This window comes from Agelaius phoeniceus, chromosome 14, assembly GCF_051311805.1.
Source record: "Agelaius phoeniceus isolate bAgePho1 chromosome 14, bAgePho1.hap1, whole genome shotgun sequence".
Lineage (NCBI taxonomy): Eukaryota > Metazoa > Chordata > Aves > Passeriformes > Icteridae > Agelaius > Agelaius phoeniceus.
The window spans coordinates 3,773,440-3,792,018 of NC_135278.1; the positions used below are offsets into that span (position 1 = coordinate 3,773,440).

Consider the following 18,579-nt stretch of genomic DNA (forward strand, 5'->3'; position numbering starts at 1 on the left):
CTAATTAATGGCCAATCACAGTCAGCTGGATCAGACTCTCTGTCTGAGACACAAGCCTTTGTTATCATTCCTTCTTTTTCTATTCTTAGCCAGCCTTCTGATGAAATCCTTTCTTCTATTCTTTTAGTATAGTTTTAATGTAATATATATAATAAAATAATAAATCAGCCTTGTGAAACATGGAGTCAGATCCTCATCTCTCCCCTCATCCTCAGACCCCTGTGAACACGGTCACATCCCTCCTCACATCACTCTACCCAACAGTTCCCATATCCTCCAAATGCTGGAACAAAACAAGATCTATTACTAAATAAATCTGATTTGGCCCCAGTCACATCCACAACTTCTGCTCATAATGAGCACCCTCTGGATTAAAAAAAAAAAAAAAAAAGCAAGCACAGTTGCTAAAGACATTTTTGTCTTAATGAAGAGAACATTGGGAAGGGAAGGAAATCTGCATAGTAAATTCTGGCATTTCCTAATATTTAATTGTTTAATCCTGACTCTTCAACTTTAATGTTCTTTTAGATCTCAAAACCAACACTAAAATATGTTTGCTATGAAATTTGCAAGTGTCTCCATTTCAAAGACAATCTGTGTTTTACAGCAAGGAACCAAATGCTAATTTTTAACTGCAGAGGATAAAGGGAGAATTCTTTTTCCCAGTGTGCTCCTCAGAAAAATTTCCCTTGGAGATGCATCTACATCAGAGTTTATTTTACTGTTCTGCTGAAGCACCACATGAGCAGTTTCTTTTTCCTGTGCTAACAGTTGAGTTTGATGCTGACATGAGGAGGTGAGTGCCACAGGCAGCAGACTCTCTCTCTAAACAAAACATTCAAAGATAAAAACTGCATGCCAGAAAGCCCATGGAAGATATTCCTTAAGCCAACAGGAGTTTGAAAATAAACTCTACCACAGCCAGCACACTCCTCTCCTGCACTCCACATCAACACAACTTTCAGCTAATTAAGCACTAGAGTTTGAAAGGTTCTGCACCTGTATCCAGTCCAAGTGAAACTAATAAACAAATTTAACCAGTTAAATTTGGAAACAGATTTTATTCAGTACTGACATGAAATAATTTCAGTTTTAATCACTGTCATGGAAGTGTTTAAACTTTGTTGCCTATTTCTAACTTAGAAATAAAAATTTCCAATTTGGACCAAGTGTAGGACTCTAGTTTTTTTTTTTTTTTTAAGTATTATTTTCTTTCCAAATGTCTCTAGATTATATGTAAAAAGTCTTTTTCAAATTACTGTAAAAGCATAATCTCCAGAACTTCTCCCACACCTACAAGGACTGCAAAAGCATTACTACAGCAGAAAAACCACTGCATTTATAAATTCAGGAACACTGAACAAGGAACTCCTAGCACAGCAAATACCTGTGTCTGATATCTCATGTTTCAGAGAAGGCAAATTACCAGAAAATTAGATTTTTTCACCTTTAGAAAGATTCAGAACTGAAATAAATATTGTATCAAAGGCCTATTGTGCATTTATCAAGCTAGCAGCACTTAAATCACATTAAGACTTGGTAGAATCACCCCAGTGAAGTGTGAGATAGTGAAATAACAACATCAAGTTATTTGACTTTAGAATCACATATACATTGAAAATGAACAGAAAATGTCTTTTTACCTATACTTTTGTTTTTAGATAGTGCTGGAGGAGAGTTTGCGTCCTCAGATTCTTCTGATGAGTGAGCCAAGAAGTCATGGAGTTTCTGTACCAAAGTATTCAACTTGCTTTCACTGTTAAAATACAAGTAATATTCAGAGTTACCTACACATCTCACTCCAATTTATCAAGCTTGAAAGCTTATGTTTAATCTCAATTAATACACATCCACAAGAGATGTAAACAGTTGTTTCTGTATGAGTACATCAGAGCAATTAAAAAAAGGGAATTTTTCTAAATACTGAGTGAAATAATAGGTGCAGCCTTAATGACAAAACAGCATATAAAGTCTATTTGAAGGCATTTTCACTGTTTATATACAAGTATATTCAATACAATTGTTGAAAAATTCAAGCAAGTCTGAGTGGTAATGCTGCCATGACATGAAGACAGCAAAAAATTAATATTCTACTTGTCAGAAACCAGACAGGTAAGAATGATAAAATCTTTATTTTATCTTTAAAACTGTCACCTTTGGGATATAAACCCAACTAGAACTAACAGAAGAGTTTCACCTGCAAACTTAGCCACAAACAGGTGCACTGAATATGCCAGTGAACGTGACAGGTCCACTGGATATGAAAGTTTGCTGATGCAAACCTTTTATTAAACCTTCCATCCACATACATCTTGTGTGGTGTTCATTTGGTCAAGAAACAGCCATGCAGGACCAGATCATTCCTTGATCAGTTTGTTAGAGTGCTGCTGATTCATTCCTAAACAATAATCCCCTGGCACCTTTCATTAGACACTTTCAGACCCCAGGACAATTCTGAGTGCATTTACTGACTACAGCACAAAGCAGCATCTCGGTGCCAGGCCTGCCTTAAAGGGCTGCTCCATTTCATAACCTCCGTGCTACCCCTGGCATTTCACGTGGTTCATTTCTCCCCAACTCCAGCCATTTCCCAGGAAAGGCTTTTCCAGCTCCCTGACTGAGGCCAAAGGTGTTCAGGCCCTGCTCAGGAGGTGCCAGGAGCTGTTTGCTCCCTGCCCTCCTTATCAGCCCTGTGGAATCTGCAGCTGATCTGCCCTGACTCACCATCCCTTATCTGCTGCTCCAGATGCTTCTCCCACTCCTGACCTGCCCTATCCCCAGCAGAAGTGAGCCCAGATGAAGGATAAAGGCTTCCCACCCTTCCCACTGTTTGTTTCCCCATTAATTTCAAAATAGTCTTCTAATAGCAAGAAGAAATTACATTTTCTGTGCCTGTTTTATTGGTCCTAAGAACTTGTGAATACTCAAGCTGAGCAGTCACCTTTACCATCACTACTGTTTCTCTGAACACATCAATTTATTAACTTCTGACTTTCAATTTGTTATTGCTAAAAAAAAATCTCATTTTATCCAAAGGACACACAGCTGAGTGCTCTCCTGAGCTGTGAGTGAACATCCTCACATCAGTGCCACTGACTATTCCAACCAGTGAAAATAACCACATAAAACAGCATAAACCATCCATTTAAAAAAAAACAATCATCTGCTATTTCTTGAAATCACCTGAGGTACTCAAAATAAAACAAAATAGCACTTTGCAATGAAAAGATTTTCTGCATGAGTGAAGAGCACTTTTCTTTTGAGACTACATCTGCACCATCAATCACTGGAGCAAGCCAGAAAGAGCAGAACAAAGCTCTTGAACTCTCAAGAGTACCTTAAAATTTTTCTCTCAATCTGTCCAAAAGTCTTTCCCTCTAATTACTGGACTCATGCTGCTATACAACTGCCAGCTCCCTGAGCTTGGGCTTCCCTTTTTCTCAGGGATGGAAGGCATACTTGGAAAACATTACAGAAGATGATAATGGTACACTGCAGTCTTAACAGCTTGCATGCTCTCCTTTAGAAAGGAGATTTAATGACAATTTACTTGCATTAAGTGAAAAAAAAAAAATTAGAGTTGTTCAGAATTATTTGATAGTAAAAGCATATAAAGAGATTTTATATCCATTCCAGATGGTCTGAAGAAATAAAGCACATTTAGAAAGGCCACAAGAAAGTACATTTTTGGTAGTAAAAACAACAACAAAAAAAAGCCACACATGTGGAATTCTGCTCATTTAGTTTATAAATAACTTGTTTTGGTAACAGCATTTTAGAAAGAAAATGGGAGCTAGAGATGAGTTCAGTATTACTATTGTCAATAGAGAATGAATTCAGAATAGTATGCATGTGTCTTTGTGACTAATACTGGGAACATTATCTACTACCATTCACTAACTCTTATCCTAACTAACGTGAAATTATCATTTTCAGAGCAAAGTGTTCTTGCTGACAACCAATCAAAAAAGATAATATACAAACTAAAACTAAAAAGTCTTCTGAACTTGCTTTTGCTCTTGATTATTCATCATTTTGTACCATAAGCCTTTGTTAAGGAATACCAGGTCAAATCTAAGTAAAGGTGTTACACTTATGAAATGTTAATTTAGGGCAAGGCTTCATCTGGTTTTGTACCAAAGTGATTTTATGTCATTCATTTATACTTGAGAAATAATAATCTATTATTTTTGTTTAAAGCTTCTGCTGGAAAATGCTTATTCTTTGCAGCACAGACCCAGTCACTATTAAAATGATCACAACCTATAAATGTGTGGTTTTAATAAACACAGGAGCCTAAAAAAGTAGAACCATCTCTGAAGCACTACTGAGGCAAACAGGCTCATCTACACTGACAGTCCCTGCACTATTTTATTTATTAGTGTGTTCACACTTGAGTTTTCTAAGCAAATGGCTTCCCCACCACTGTAGAGCTATTTCACCACTGTTCAGCCTAATTAAAACAGGACTGAAAGGGAAGGAGCCCTGCTATTATTGGTTTGGCCATGAACCTGATTTGTGACCTTGGGAGCTACCTTGGAACGTACCATTCCTTACCTACATTCAGAGCAAGTGCTGTGAAAGCAAAGGAGAAATGCCTGGCCCTTATATAGTAACAAAACATCCAGAGCAGGCAAATTACCTATAAATGAGTCCATAAATAATTCGAATAAACAAAGAGCCAGACAGGTTGTGTCACAATCTAGACATAACACACTCCATTCCAAGTGGCTGTTGAGTGCTGTGCCCTGGATGTCCTTACCTGTACCAGGTTTGTGTGGCCAGGTTTTGGTAGTGGGGGGCTACAAAGGTGACAAACTTCAGTGCAGAGGTGCCAAAAGCTTCCCCCATGTCCAGCTGAGCCAACACCAGCCTGCTCCAAGAGGGACACGCTGCTGGCCAGGGCTGAGCCCATCAGCAGTGCCCAGAGTGGGATTGTGTATTTGGGAGGGGAAAAACCTGCTGCAAAACAGCAGCTGGGAGAGAGGAGGCAGGATGTGCCAGCAGCAGCCCTGCAGACACTGGGGCCAGGGGAGAAGGAATTCAGGGTCAGAGCAGAGACCCAGCTGCAGCCCATGGAGTGATGCCTTGCATTTTAGTTTTCATATTTTCCAGATTCTGTACTGCATTGGTGTATAACTCTGAACTCCATATAAAGTGTTAGCAGCTCTCCTCACAGCTCAGTCCCACAGAACAATCCTTTTCCAGCCCCAGAACCAAGGACACCACTGCAGCCTCAGGCCCAGAAAGTGCAAACAACAGAGAATTGAGGAGAGCAAACTGGGAGGATGGGACTGCATCACCTGGAGCTGGAATTGGACAATTAACCCCAACATGGAAATGGACCAAAACTGATAAAAGTGTGAGAACTCGTGAGCCTCATCCAGCTTGGGTGTAGCCCTGGCTGGGCTCTTGCACTGCCCAAGGTGAATCCTGTGAAGGCCTTTTAATAAATCCCTGCTTTATTCCTTTAACTCTGTCCAGCCTCTGCTCCAGGAGCCTCCCAAGGTTATCAGGAGGACCCCAGAGGTGCTCAGGGTGATGCCAGAGGAGGCTGTGAGCCCACAGGAACCCTGTGCTGGAGCAGCCCCTTCCTGAGCCCCCTGGGATGGGAAAGGACCACGCTGGAGCAGTTCAGGAAGGGTTGCAGCCCATGGGAAGGACCCACATGGGAGAAGTCCATGGAGAACCATCTCCCATGGGAGGGACCCCACTCCCTGCCCTGCTCACCAGGAGGAGGCAGAGAATGAAGAGAAGTTGAACCTGGGAGAAAGGAAGGGATGGGGAGAAGGCATTTTAACACAGGGGATTTATTTCTCATTACTGTACTCTGATTTGACTGGCAATAAATTCAGCTGATTTCCCCAAGCAGAGTCTGTTTTGCCTGTGATGGCACTTGCTGGGTGATGTCCCTGTCCTTATCTCAACCTTTTCATTGTCCCCTCCCTCCCCTGCCCAGCTGAGGAGGGGCAGTGACACAGTGGGAACCCACCAGGACCTCACCCCTGTGCCAGCTGCTGACTGTCCCTCCCCAAAGCAAACCACAGCACCCTGGACAAACAAAATGTTAACAAACAGTGCTCATCTGGATCCAACCTGCCACACATTCACATGATCACCTTTCTTCTGAAGGCAGGTGAGGTGATGGAAATTCATAACCAGAGCAGCACTGACCACCTCAGCAGCAAACCCAGGCACATTGGGCTGTCCTCTGAAACTGCACTAAAACCCTCATTCTTGCACTCAGTTTCTGTTTGCTCTCCTAAGACATGTTAAAAGTGGAAGTGGGGAATGTCCCAGGTATTGCCAACATCTGGAACAGTAATGTGAAAGCTGCATTTTCTTTAAACAAACACCTCCCAACTAACATTCTAAACAAGTGTCCCTCGTGTGCATTTCAGTGGCTCCTGAAAGTGGCACAGGAGTCCTTTCCTGCTTTTATCTACCCCAATGTTGATAAAGATGCTTTTTTTAACCATATGTCTTCCTTAAATTCAACACTTGTCTAAGATTTTTCTATGTTTAAACTTTCCACATAGTTCCAGGCACAAGTTTTTTCAATTCATGTTTACAGTTGCTTCAGATTAAGTCTCGGTCATTTTTCACTTTTGAAACTGAAACACCACAGAACAACTATTAAGCAGACAAAATTAAACAATCCTTAGGAAAAATAATTAAAGCAAAATAAAACCAGATGTACTTTTAAACTGCTGGTCTGCAGACTGCCATCCTCTGCTTCAGACTGTATCCCTGTGTGAGCAGCAGAAATCCAACAACCCACAGCAAAACTCTCAGTATTTTATTTAGGATGGTGAGAAGAGAGACTACTCCTAAGCCTTGATATAATCAGGCCAGTATTCTGTCACCTGCTAATCTTCATAAAAGTCTTTCATGATGAGAAGGGAAAGGGTTAGAATTAGCCCCATTCAAAGAGTTCAGCTACAAGGGTAGAGCCTACATTGTTGTTTCACATAATATATGTCAATATTGTGGCTGAACACACATGAATGAAATAGCTTAAATTTGTGGAAAAGAGTGAAAGAGGAAAAAATGTCCAGTAGGAGTTGTTTTATTTTCTTATCCCAATTTTAAAAATGGAGTGAACACATCATATCTGCCATGTCCTAAGAAACCTACTTCTGTCAGAAAAAATATAAAACCAGAAAATAAAATCAGCCTGCCATTATATTACTTGGACAAGTAAAATATGATTTTATAATGGTGGGAAGACACAGCACTTCATCCCAGTGTTTGTTGTTTAACTCAACAATGGTTTTCTGCAGGCAAAAGCAACATGACACTGTAAGTCCTAGATCAGATTCATATTTTGAATGAAAATATGAATCTGATCTTACTTACACTGGCACACCAATTCTGCCAAAGCAAGTGAGGTTTCACACTCAGGACTCTCACAATCTGGTTGTGTTGGCATGAAGCAGCTCTGCTGCCCAAGGACACAAACCCTGCCCCTGCACACACACACCTGATGTCACCACCCAGTGCTCCCCACACCACATCTCACTCTGGAGATGCCCCAGCCCATGAAGCAGCTCTGCTGCCCAAGGACACAAACCCTCCCCCTGCACACACACCTGATGCCACCCACACCCAGTGCTCCCCACAGCAGATCTCCACTCTGGAGATCCCCCAGCCTGTGAAGCAGCTCTGCTGGCAAAGGACACAAACCCTCCCCCTGCACACACACACCTGATGCCATCCACACCCAGTGCTCCCCACCCCAGATCTCCTCTCTGGAGATCCCCCAGCCTGTGAAGCAGCTCTGCTGCCCAAGGACACAAATCCTCTCCCCTGCACACACACACCTGATGCCACCCACACCCAGTGCTCCCCACAGCAGATCTCACTCTGGAGATTCCCCAGCCCATGAAGCAGCTCTGCTGCCCAAGGACACAAACCCTTCCCCTGCACACACACCTGATGTCACCACCCAGTGCTCCCCACACCACATCTCACTCTGGAGATGCCCCAGCCCATGAAGCAGCTCTGCTGCCCAAGGACACAAACCCTTGCCCCTGCACACTCCTGATGCCACCCACACCCAGTGCTCCCCACAGCAGATCTCCACTCTGGAGATCCCCCAGCCCGTGAAGCAGCTCTGCTGCCCAAGGACACAAACCCTCTCCCCTGCACACACCTGATGCCATCCACACCCAGTGCTCCCCACCCCACATCTCCACTCTGGAGATTCCCCAGCCCAGCACCCAGCACAGCACAGGCAGGAGCAGGAGGCCACCCAGGACAGTGCCAGGTTCCACTCCACAGCTGGAGGCCCCACAGTCTTGCTGGGTGAGCTTCCTGGGTATGACCATGACCACAGCACTGCTCTTGTGTCAGGAGGAACTGTCCCACACTGAACTGACCAGATCAGGCACATCAGAAAATACCTGAACACTACAGCTCTGACTGGAAAGAGATGGAGGCACCCAGCACTTCATCAGAGATTCTGTAGCCAACACTTTGTTAACACACACTCACTCTTTCACTTTGTTTAGAACTGACTTTTAATCCACAGGGGGTTAATCAAGTGATACCTGGTGCAGTTGAAGACACTAGATGATGTGGATGAAGTAATTTTGGAGCTTCAATACAGCATAACAGGTTCAGACAAGTAAACAGAATTATCTTCCTCCAGACACACAAGGGGAATGAGAAAGCAACAGTTCAAAGTCACTTAGAGACCCTTTATTCTGTTCAAGGAAGCTTACACAATTTCTTTCTGTTCACGTGCTGTGAGTTATCACACTTCATTCACTAAGGAGTGAAAACAAAAACTTTGTTTTTAACTTGTTTCTTTAATGAGATCTTCAAAAAACCCAAACAAGCAACATCATCACAAATCCACAAGGTGAAAGTAAGACAAACAATCTCATTGTCAGGGTGGTTTCAATGCCACACTGAAGTGTAACTTCAATGGTGAAATACCCTGCAAGCTGAGAAAGACTAAAGCTGCCACTTGAAAACCTAAACACAACATCTTCACCTTTATGAGACAAAAATCACGTGAAGTGCACACCTTTCTCTGTTGATTCAGGAAAGGAATCACCTTTATGAGACATCTTCACCTTTATGAGACAAAAATCACGTGAAGTGCACACCTTTCTCTGTTGATTCAGGAAAGGAATCACCTTTATGAGACAAAAATCACGTGAAGTGCACACCTTTCTCTGTTGATTCAGTCTAGCACATATAACACACAAACTGAGCTGTGTTTAAAAGGAAAGGGGAGGGGAAGGTCCCATGACCAAGAGCATCAGGGACCCCTAACTCCAAAAATGCCTTTTGCTTCATTTGCCTTCTGCTCCCTGGAGCTGATCACAGGTTCTCAACTAAACTTCCTTCAGTACCAACTCTGCTGAGAATCAAAACCTGGCCCTTCATTCTCCCAAATAATCCCAATCACAGCTGCCACAGCTTTGAGGGCTGTAGTTCATCCCAAGCACAGGTTTTCATTTTACAAGACAAAAGTCACCTCAGTCTCAAATTTATTGCCTATTTTTAGTCTTGCTTTACATGACAGATGCATTTGCCCAACAAAGCTTCTAGGCTGAACCTATTAAAACCTACAGTTGGACCCACTCAGATAGAAATTTCTACAACTATGCAGCTTTTGGACTTGCAAATGAACTGCTTCAATGGCACTGCAGCTGACATTGGGCAGCAACCTGTGTCATCAAGTTCTTGATTTGTTCAAGGTTTCACTCCTTTTCTAACAAAAAACCCCAACACAAATCAATCCATCACCCACCCTGAGTGACAACCACATCTCATCACAGACTGTGAAAGCTTTATGCTCCTCCTTTAGTAAAGAAATCAGGACACTTCACCTCTTTTAAAGTCAACATAAACCCTTCCATTATATTTGCTATTAAATTTCTACAATTTCTTCTTTCTCCTGCTCCACAGCAAGGGAACAACGTGCCACTGACCCATCCATGAACTCATCCATGTCTCCAAATCAGCTGCAGGCACGACCTGAGCTCCAGCAGTACAAAATGGGATTTCATGAGGTTCAGCACTATCCTTAGGCTTTCCCTTTAGCAAAGACACTTCTGGCAATCCAGTTTAAAATGTACTTGGTCACAGGCTGCAGACATTTGTTTTTATGATGAACACAGCACATTTCAGCATTACTTTGATATTTTTTTTTGGTGTGGTATAGGCACATAAGAAGCAGTCTCTTTTCCACCCTTCAAGCAGAGGGTACAGGGAGTTAATCTATAACAGAAAACTGAGAATTCCAAATGCCCACAATGTTAAGGTCATCCTGCTGCAGAATTTGTATTACACACCAGTCTGATGCACCAAATTGTTTCCTAGAAAATTAAGATATCTTCAGTTAAGCCCTACAAAGACCCTGATAAAAAACTTGCAAAGCCCTAACAGACAGTACTGAACAAAACCATAAATAACAAAGTCTCTGCAGTAAGTTCCTCTCCCAGAGAATTTCATTTCAGTGCTGCAGATCCTGGTTCTGGGGCACAGCTGGCACTGAAGATGACACAGTTTTGCTCTTCTTCAGGAAGAGCTGAAGAATCTGCCCATGCCCATTCCAGAACAGTGTGGAAGACAGAGAACTTTCACTGTCCCTTTGGGGAATACAGAAGATTGGTGTTGACTTACTTCCAATTATATCATTGTGGCATCAAGTAACACACCTCAAACAACCCTGCAATATCACTCAGAACAAAGACATTCAGCTGATTCAAAAATGCAGACAATTTAATATAAAACTTTAAAACCAAGTGACCAATATCACAACATGAGGTGAAAAGTCTGAATAGAAAAAAAACCCCAAGAACTAAGCCTATTTTGCTAACTTTAAAAAAACAAACAAACTACATTCATTGACTACCAGATAGTAAGGAAAATCCAAAACTTGATTTCTTTTCCTATTGCTGTGCTTATGTTGTACAATGTAAGAACTGGTAGGAACAGGTTAGGTAACTGTGACAAAGATTCCTCCCCTTGAAAAGGAAAGGACAAGAAAAAAAAAAAAGAAGAAGTTTTTTGGAGGAAAAGTTATTAAGGCATCTTTATAAATATTTACAGAGGCAGCACTTTTTAAAAGTTTCTTAGGAGGTTAGTCCAGTTTTCATAATTCTAAATTTCCCATTTGGAACATGGGCAACTCCTAGAATCTTAATATTGAATAAAAGTACTCTTGTAACAAAAATGTAAAACTTCTCTGGGAGCAGACTAGTATGGATTGATGATTTTCCTCTGAAACACTGTAAATCAATGTTTTACAAGTGCTGGGAATAGATTTTCCATCCATATTCCATTTTTTGCACCTCTTCCCAAGAATTTTAAGAGCAATCTCCCAGTCCCTTATCCCTGCACACCTCTGACATGGACAAACTGCAGAGAGCAGAGGGTGAAGTGACACAGACTCAGGCAGCTGACAGCCAACAGCACTTGTGGCAAATGGGAACAAAAGAGGAAGACAGGCTGTGTTCTTCTTCTTCATTTCCTTCTCTCCACCTCCAGTTTTAGGAAGAACTGGGCTGGACAACAAGGCAAAGCCATGCAATAGCCAGTGCCATGTGTGACACTGCAGTGCCATGCCCAGCTCCTGGCACAGACCTGGTGAGTGACAAACTGCTCCAGATGAGCTCTACAGGGATGGGAACTGTAACAAATATTGAAACCGAATGAGAACTGAGCTCATGAACAGAAGGAAAGTTTGGAGCATCAAAAAATTGTTATTCCCATCTACTTAAAAGCAGTGTGTCACAGGGCTGCTTGCTCTGTGGGCAGATCCCACCCAAGGACTGCACACAATCTCAGATCTGTTCTGTCCATGCTTTTTGATTGGCAAGATCACCAATAGTCTGAAATAATCCCATTCTCTCTGCAGGTAATCTAAGAATTCCATGGAAAATGTATGAGCTTCTGTATCCTCTTCCTCCAAAGCAGCCCCTTGCTAGCAACACTAATTGTGGCACTAATAACAACATAGGAATATGGAAAGGAAAAAATATACAAACCCTGTATATTACAGACCAGGGACAAGTGGTTCAAAAGAAACCAAACAAAATTATGGACAACAGGGAACAAAATATGACAATCACAATAAAACAAAAAGCGAAGTAGTCCAAATGGAAGAGTGTTTTTCAGAATATAAAATACTAATGGTGACTGAAAATCAGACCATAAATATTAGGAACTCAGATCTTTTTTGTTCTACAAAATTAAAACTCCATGCTTGATTTCAAGGGCCGGAGAAGAAAAAGGAGAAAATCCCTTAATTAGCACTTCAGTCTACACAACAAAAGAAACACTCCAACAAAAGAAGTTGTTTAAACTGTCAAAGCACCTTAAGAACACAGAGGGGAGAAAGTGCGAGTGAGGAGAAAGGATGAGAGATGGACCATCTCTGTCTTACAAAATAAGGAAAAAAATACACGCAGAAGAAACTGCTAACTCCTGGGAAGTCATGCACCAAATAATGTGTATTTGCAACGCTCATGACCTACATCAGCATGTGATCAACATCAACAGTGATGATAATCATCAAAAACCTCTTTCTTCTAGATTCCTAATTGGAAGTGTTAAGGCTTCAAAAACAAGCAATGCAAAAGAGAAGAAAAACCACTATCCCTTCAACTTTTATCTAAAATGACACAGTTGTTAGGAACTACTCAAAACAAGGCGGGAGGTGAAGATACACATAAATGACCCCAGAAAAAACTTTCCCCAAGGCTCAGCCCTAAAGCCAGAGTGCCGAGCACTGGAGGCACACACAGCGATGTTTCCCTGTCAGGGTTTGCAGCCGTGTGCGGGTCAAGCGTGAGGGCCAAGCCTCAGCCCCTCATGGCCGGTGCAGCGCCTCAGGCACGCCGTGTCTGGGGGTGATGGACGGCGGGGCTCGGAGCCCCGAGGATCCGGACAAAACCGAAAGCGCACAAAGACAACTATTTATTAACACTTTAACATGGCGCCTCTCTCGCTGCCCGACTTCCCGGACGCCTGTCGGTTGCTGCCGTTCCGCGTCAGCCCCGCGGCCGGACGGACAGACAGACAGACGGAGCGGCCCCGCGGCGGCGGCCGCTGCCGGGCGTGAGGCGCGGGCGGGGGCCCGGCGCAGCTCCCGCCGCGCTCGCACGTGGGGCGGGGGCCGCCCCCGGGGCCTTCCCGCCGCACGGCGCGGTCCCTCCCGCCCTCCGCGCCGGGCCCGGCCCCGCCGCCCAGGCCGAGCGCGGCGCTGTCCGCCCGCCGCCATCCCGCCTCCCGCCCGTCCCGCCAGGGCTGCGCCGCGCCGGGCCCGGCCCCGCCCCACCCCGAGCGGCCGCCGCGGAGCCGCCCGGCCCGGCCGTACCTCACGGGCTCTGCGGTCATGACTCCGCCGCCGCTGCTCGGAGCGGAGCGGCCGCCCGGGCCGGGGCCGCGCTCAGGCGCTGGGCGCAGACAAAGCCACGGCCGCCGCCATCGCCAGCGCCGCCGCCATCTTATCGGAGGGAGCCCGAGGGGACCTGCCTCCTGCCGCCGTCCTCCTCCGCCGCCTCCCATTGGCTCACGGCCGCCCACAGCTATTTTCTGATTGGGCGGCGCCGCGCCGACTGTTGCTAGGGCAGTTTACGTCACCATCCCAACCTTCCCCGCGCTGATTGGCTGGGGCGGGGCTGACGTCACGTTGGCGTCATGGACCGAAGCCCGTGACATCATTTCGTAACAAAGTGCACTGACACCTGTGCCCGGCAGGGGGCCCCAGCGCGCGACTGCGGCCATGGCGGCGGGAGCTCAGCGCTCACACTGCCGGGGGTGGACAGCAGGGACAGGAGCCCGTGTCACACTGGGGACAGGAGCCCGTGTCACACCGGGGACAGGACAAGAGCCTGTGTCACACCGGGGACAGCATCCCGTGTCACACCGGGGACAGGAGCCTGTGCCACACCGGGGACAGGACAGGAGCCTGTGCCACACCGGGATAGGAGCCACCTCATTGCAGGGGAGCCGTGGCCTTGGGCCACTCTGCTGCCTTGAGGTAACCATGGCAGGTGAATTACAGCGTTCAGACACATCACCCTTGCCAACAGTAACACGGAGCACATGCCCAAACTCCTACCAACAGCACCACAACCCCCCTCCTGCTCCATGAGGATCCCCAGAACAACTGTCCTCCTCTGCAGGGATCACCAAAACAACCCTCTTCCTTCAACAGGACCACCAGAGTGATCCTCCTGCTTTGTGGATCACCAGAACGACCCTCAGCCTGTCCAGGGCTCACCATCCTGACCCTCCTCCTCCATGGGGATCAGCAGCAGGACCCTCAGCCTGTCCAGGGTTCACCATCCTGACCCTCCTCCTCCTCCATGGGGAGCAGCAGCAGGACCCTCAGCCTGTCCAGGGTTCACCACCCTGACCCTCCTCCTCCTCCATGGGGATCAGCAGCAGGACCCTCAGCCTGTCCAGGGCTCACCACCCTGACCCTCCTCCTCCATGGGGATCAGCAGCAGGACCCTCAGCCTGTCCAGGGCTCACCACCCTGACCCTCCTCCTCCATGGGGATCAGCAGCAGGACCCTCAGCCTGTCCAGGGCTCACCATCCTGACCCTCCTCCTCCTCCATGGGGATCAGCAGCAGGACCCTCATCCTCTGCAGGAACCAGGAGCTCCAAGCCCACAAGCAAGCTTGGGAGCAGAGTTCCCCAAGCACAAAGACAGCAGGACAGGGATAACATAAACCACACACAGGCTGAAGGTGAGCAGCACCCAGGAACCCTGCCCGGGGCAGCTTCAGCCCAGCTTGGCTACAACTTCTCCTTTTTGATCAGAAAACTCTCAGATAAGGAAATGCATCACTGGCAGCTACACCTAAGTGTGCCAGGACAATTTTGCCTGCTGGTACTAGCAGCTTCTACACTCCTGTCAGATGTTAGAAGTTGTGAAAGGAGGAGCACTGGAATGCAGCCCTCTTCAAAGGAAAGTTGGTGCAGGCTTTTGTGAGAAGATGACTGCACTCAGCAGGCTTCACCAGGCTCACCAAAGCCAAGCCCAGTATCACACAGAATCTGAAACAGGTGACAAGAATAAGCCATTTGCTGAAAAGAAAAACAGTTCTGAAAAATTAATATCTTTTTCTGCAGAAACTAAAGAAAACAAAACGTACCTACTCACCTGGTTTCATAAAGCAATGTATGAAACATGAGAAAATACCCAAGCAAATCACCCCTAACACCCATTTCATTCTGTGATAATAGAATCAACAGCACTTTCACACTTCAGCACATCCAAGCTTACACATCTCCCAGGGAAATTCTCCAAACAGGTCTAAACACTATTTGTTTTAAATGTAACATTTTATCCAAGAGCTGCACCCTGTATCTGCTGAATTCAGTCATAGCAGAGAGCAGATTTAGCAGCAGCTTTGCTACCAAACTCTGTCTCATGCTGGAGAAGACCAAAGCATCACCTGCCTTCTCATTTGATTTTAGGAGAAAAAAAAAAATCTATATTAACCAACTGCCACAAATTCCACTAAAAACTGCAAAAAGCCATTCTAGGTGCTCTGCCACCAGAGAGATGAAGGAAACAGGAAGCATTACCCAGTCTGAGCTCTGCATTAGGATCCCAACTGTGTGATTAAAATAAGAACACAAAACATTCATTTTCCTCCTCAAGGGATTTTGTCAGCATTACCAACTAATATCCCACTGATTTGGAATAGCATAGATTTATTACTATTGCTCTGTAATATTTTATTCTTTCACTGTTTCCTTGGGGAAGGTATTTGAGAGCAGTTGAAAAACCCAAATTTAATTGCCTCCAGTTCATAACTTCTATCTGAAGTCACAGATGTAAAAGGATTCCTACTGTGAGAAAAGGTCAAGATAAAGTAAAAATGGAAATGCTCCCATCTCCCAGCAATTACTCTGGAAGACAAAACCTGGGATTATCATGAAGCTGTCAAAAACCAGATTGGAGAAGCACTGACTCTTTTTGTAGACTGAAATCTGTGAGCAGGCAGACACTGAGTGCATCTGCAGGAGAACACCTCCCATCCAGCAGAGCTGCACCCAGGTAATTCCCCAGGACCAGGACCCTGCTCCAACAGCCTGGCAGAGCCAGGAGTCAGAGCTCAGCTTGCAGGACAAACCACTGCAGAGTCTCATCACACCCATTGCTTCTCTTCATTAGGATAGCAATTAGTGCTCTTAAGTACATATTACCCTACTTTTAAGGAACATGGCTGAAGACTTGTATAGCTATCAATTGACAAGAGGATATTTTAATAACTTGATGTGCTCCTGACCTAGAAATACAAACTACATATACATCTCTTTCATATTATTATCTGTGATAAAAGTGGCACAATTAATCCAGACCAATAAAAGGCTATGCTTAAATTAATTTTGAAGGAATGCTCAAGATCTGAGGCGTTAATTGGAACAGGTTATGTGCAATGAAACTCTCTATTTCTCAGACAAAAAGCATGATGAAACTGAAAACAGGTGATGCTCACTCGAGGGCTTGGGTTTGTTCTTTGTGTTGCTGTTACTCTATTCCCCTTGGGAAAGTCCAAAGGAATGGTGTGGAGTCACTTGAGCAGTGGTTTGTACTTGAAAATTAAACTTTTCCAGCATGAGAAAATAGCAAACACCAAGGTCCAACACAGAAACCAAGTGCCAGTAGTTTCTCAAATCCTTTGTGAGAATTATTCCTCACAGCAGATGAAAGCATTTTAACTTCTTAAATAATAACTTCTTAAATTATCTGATTCCAGTTTTTTTCTATTATAGAATGGGTATTTTTTAGAACAAACTACCACAAAGCACTGCCAACAGCCTCTGGAGGAACACTACAGACTGTTCTTCTCTCCCAACCAAGTGTGGCTACAAGATTCCAGGATTTGGCATCATCTGATGTCATGGGCAGCACATTCAAACAAGCAGAAGCCATTCACACATCTGATTTTCTCTGGATGTTCCAAATGTTTTGAAGGTTAAGCTGACTTTCTTCAGTACTTCTAAAACTCCAACTTTGATTTGCTGGGAATCAAAAAATCCCTGCTCTGCTTTTATGTTGAGGGCTCAGAACAAAGCTGGCTGTACATTTGCTGACAGTCCCAGTGACCATAGAAGCACCCACATTTTCCTCCTGAAATCCCCTGCCAGCCATCATCTCATCACAGTCCCCAGGCATGGATGGGCAGCCCCTGCCTGCCCAGAGGCTGGATTTGTTCTTACCCTCATGGCCATCACCAGCAGGGGATTAATTGAGGTTATTTGCATGAGCACCAAGAGCACAGCAGATGCAGAGCTGGGCACATTTCAGCCCTGCTGGAGGACAGGGCAGTTCTGGCCCTGAAGAGCTCATGGAGCTGCTGTAAAAGGCTCAGCTGCAGGAATGACCACTAGGGACCACTGTCACAGAATTCCACAATGGTTTCTGTTGGAAGGGACATTAAAGCTCATCCCTGCCATGGCAGGGACACCTTCCACTGTCCCAGGCTGCTCCAAGCCCTGTCCAACCTGGCCTTGGACACTGCCAGGGATCCAGGGCCAGCCCCAGCTGCTCTGGGTACCCTGTGCCAGGGCCTCATGAAAATCACATTCTGTGCTGAACACTGGAATGGTCAGAAGGCAGGAACATCCAGTAATTGTACATAATGCAAACCATTACACAGGTTAATCCATTTAAATTTACTATCTTGCCTTGCTCTTAGTGCAGAGAGCTCCCTAAATTATTTCTAGCCATTATTCCAAAATATCTTCTCAATACACCACAGCTCCTTCTGAAAAGCAGCAAAAAAGCAGCATTCACTGAGGCCAGCCCCATTACCAAAACCACAGAGTCCATTTTCAGCTGCAGAATACTCAATTTCCTCCCTTGATCACAAGTGTTCTCTCACAGTGAGCTTTCAGGGCACTCCTGAGCTATTTAATGATTCCCTTTCTAAAGGAGATGTCCTCAGCAGTTCCCAGTTTCCCCACAGCACATCCTGAATGTGTTGCCTTGGCCACCTTTGTTCTGCTGGCCCCAGCTGTGCTGCATTAACCAGGCAGTGAGGTGCCAGTGCCCCTGGCACCAAGGATCACCCTGGGTACCAACCAGAGCTAACTGCTGCACGAGTCAAACCTTGCCAGAATTCATCCTCTCTAAAGCTGCCACTGCTCCTTGCAAGCACTCCATCTTCTGCTCCACTACCACTCCTGTTTCCTCCTCCTTGCACTTCAGTGTCAGCCTAGAGAGCAGAAAAACTGCTATAAAAAAAGAGCATTATTTTCATCTCAGCATGGGGAAACAAAGAGGAAAATCCCAAACTCTCAACATTGTGGCCACCTCAAGTGGAAGGTGAACATGAATTCAGCTTTCACCTGCATGAGGTGTGACTGTTTAAACTTAGGCAATATGGAACTGGATGGTTTCAGAAGGACAGAATAAATTATAAGTGAAAAAGTTTATGGGAAGCATTTTACCAGCTGGGCAGGAAAACAAGCCACAGCAGTGCTGAGTTGTTCCAGGCAAATTTACAATGCTAACAAGAATCCACCTCCAGAAACACCAGGAGTTGATCTGTCTAGAACTCCAGGAATCCAAGATTTTCACAGCATGACAG

General features: G+C 45.0%; 1 protein-coding gene across 6 annotated transcripts in view; it reads right to left on the reverse strand.

The window, feature by feature from the left end:
* Window positions 1–13,528, reverse strand: part of ATRX (ATRX chromatin remodeler) — a 71,248-nt gene extending 57,720 nt beyond the window's left edge. For 2 of the 6 annotated variants that reach the window (XM_054641203.2, XM_054641200.2), the window contains exons 1-2: window positions 13,340–13,526; window positions 1,644–1,756 (exon numbers count right to left, since the gene is read on the reverse strand). In XM_054641203.2, the coding sequence (XP_054497178.2) occupies window positions 1,644–1,756; window positions 13,340–13,359 (133 nt within the window). In that variant the 5' untranslated portion in view covers window positions 13,360–13,526. Of the gene's footprint in view, window positions 1–1,643; window positions 1,757–2,282; window positions 2,327–13,339 lie in introns of those variants that run through there. The other 4 variants (XM_054641201.2, XM_054641204.2, XM_054641210.2 and 1 more) reach the window with 4 other exon arrangements.
* Between the last annotated feature and the right edge of the window lie 5,051 nt (window positions 13,529–18,579).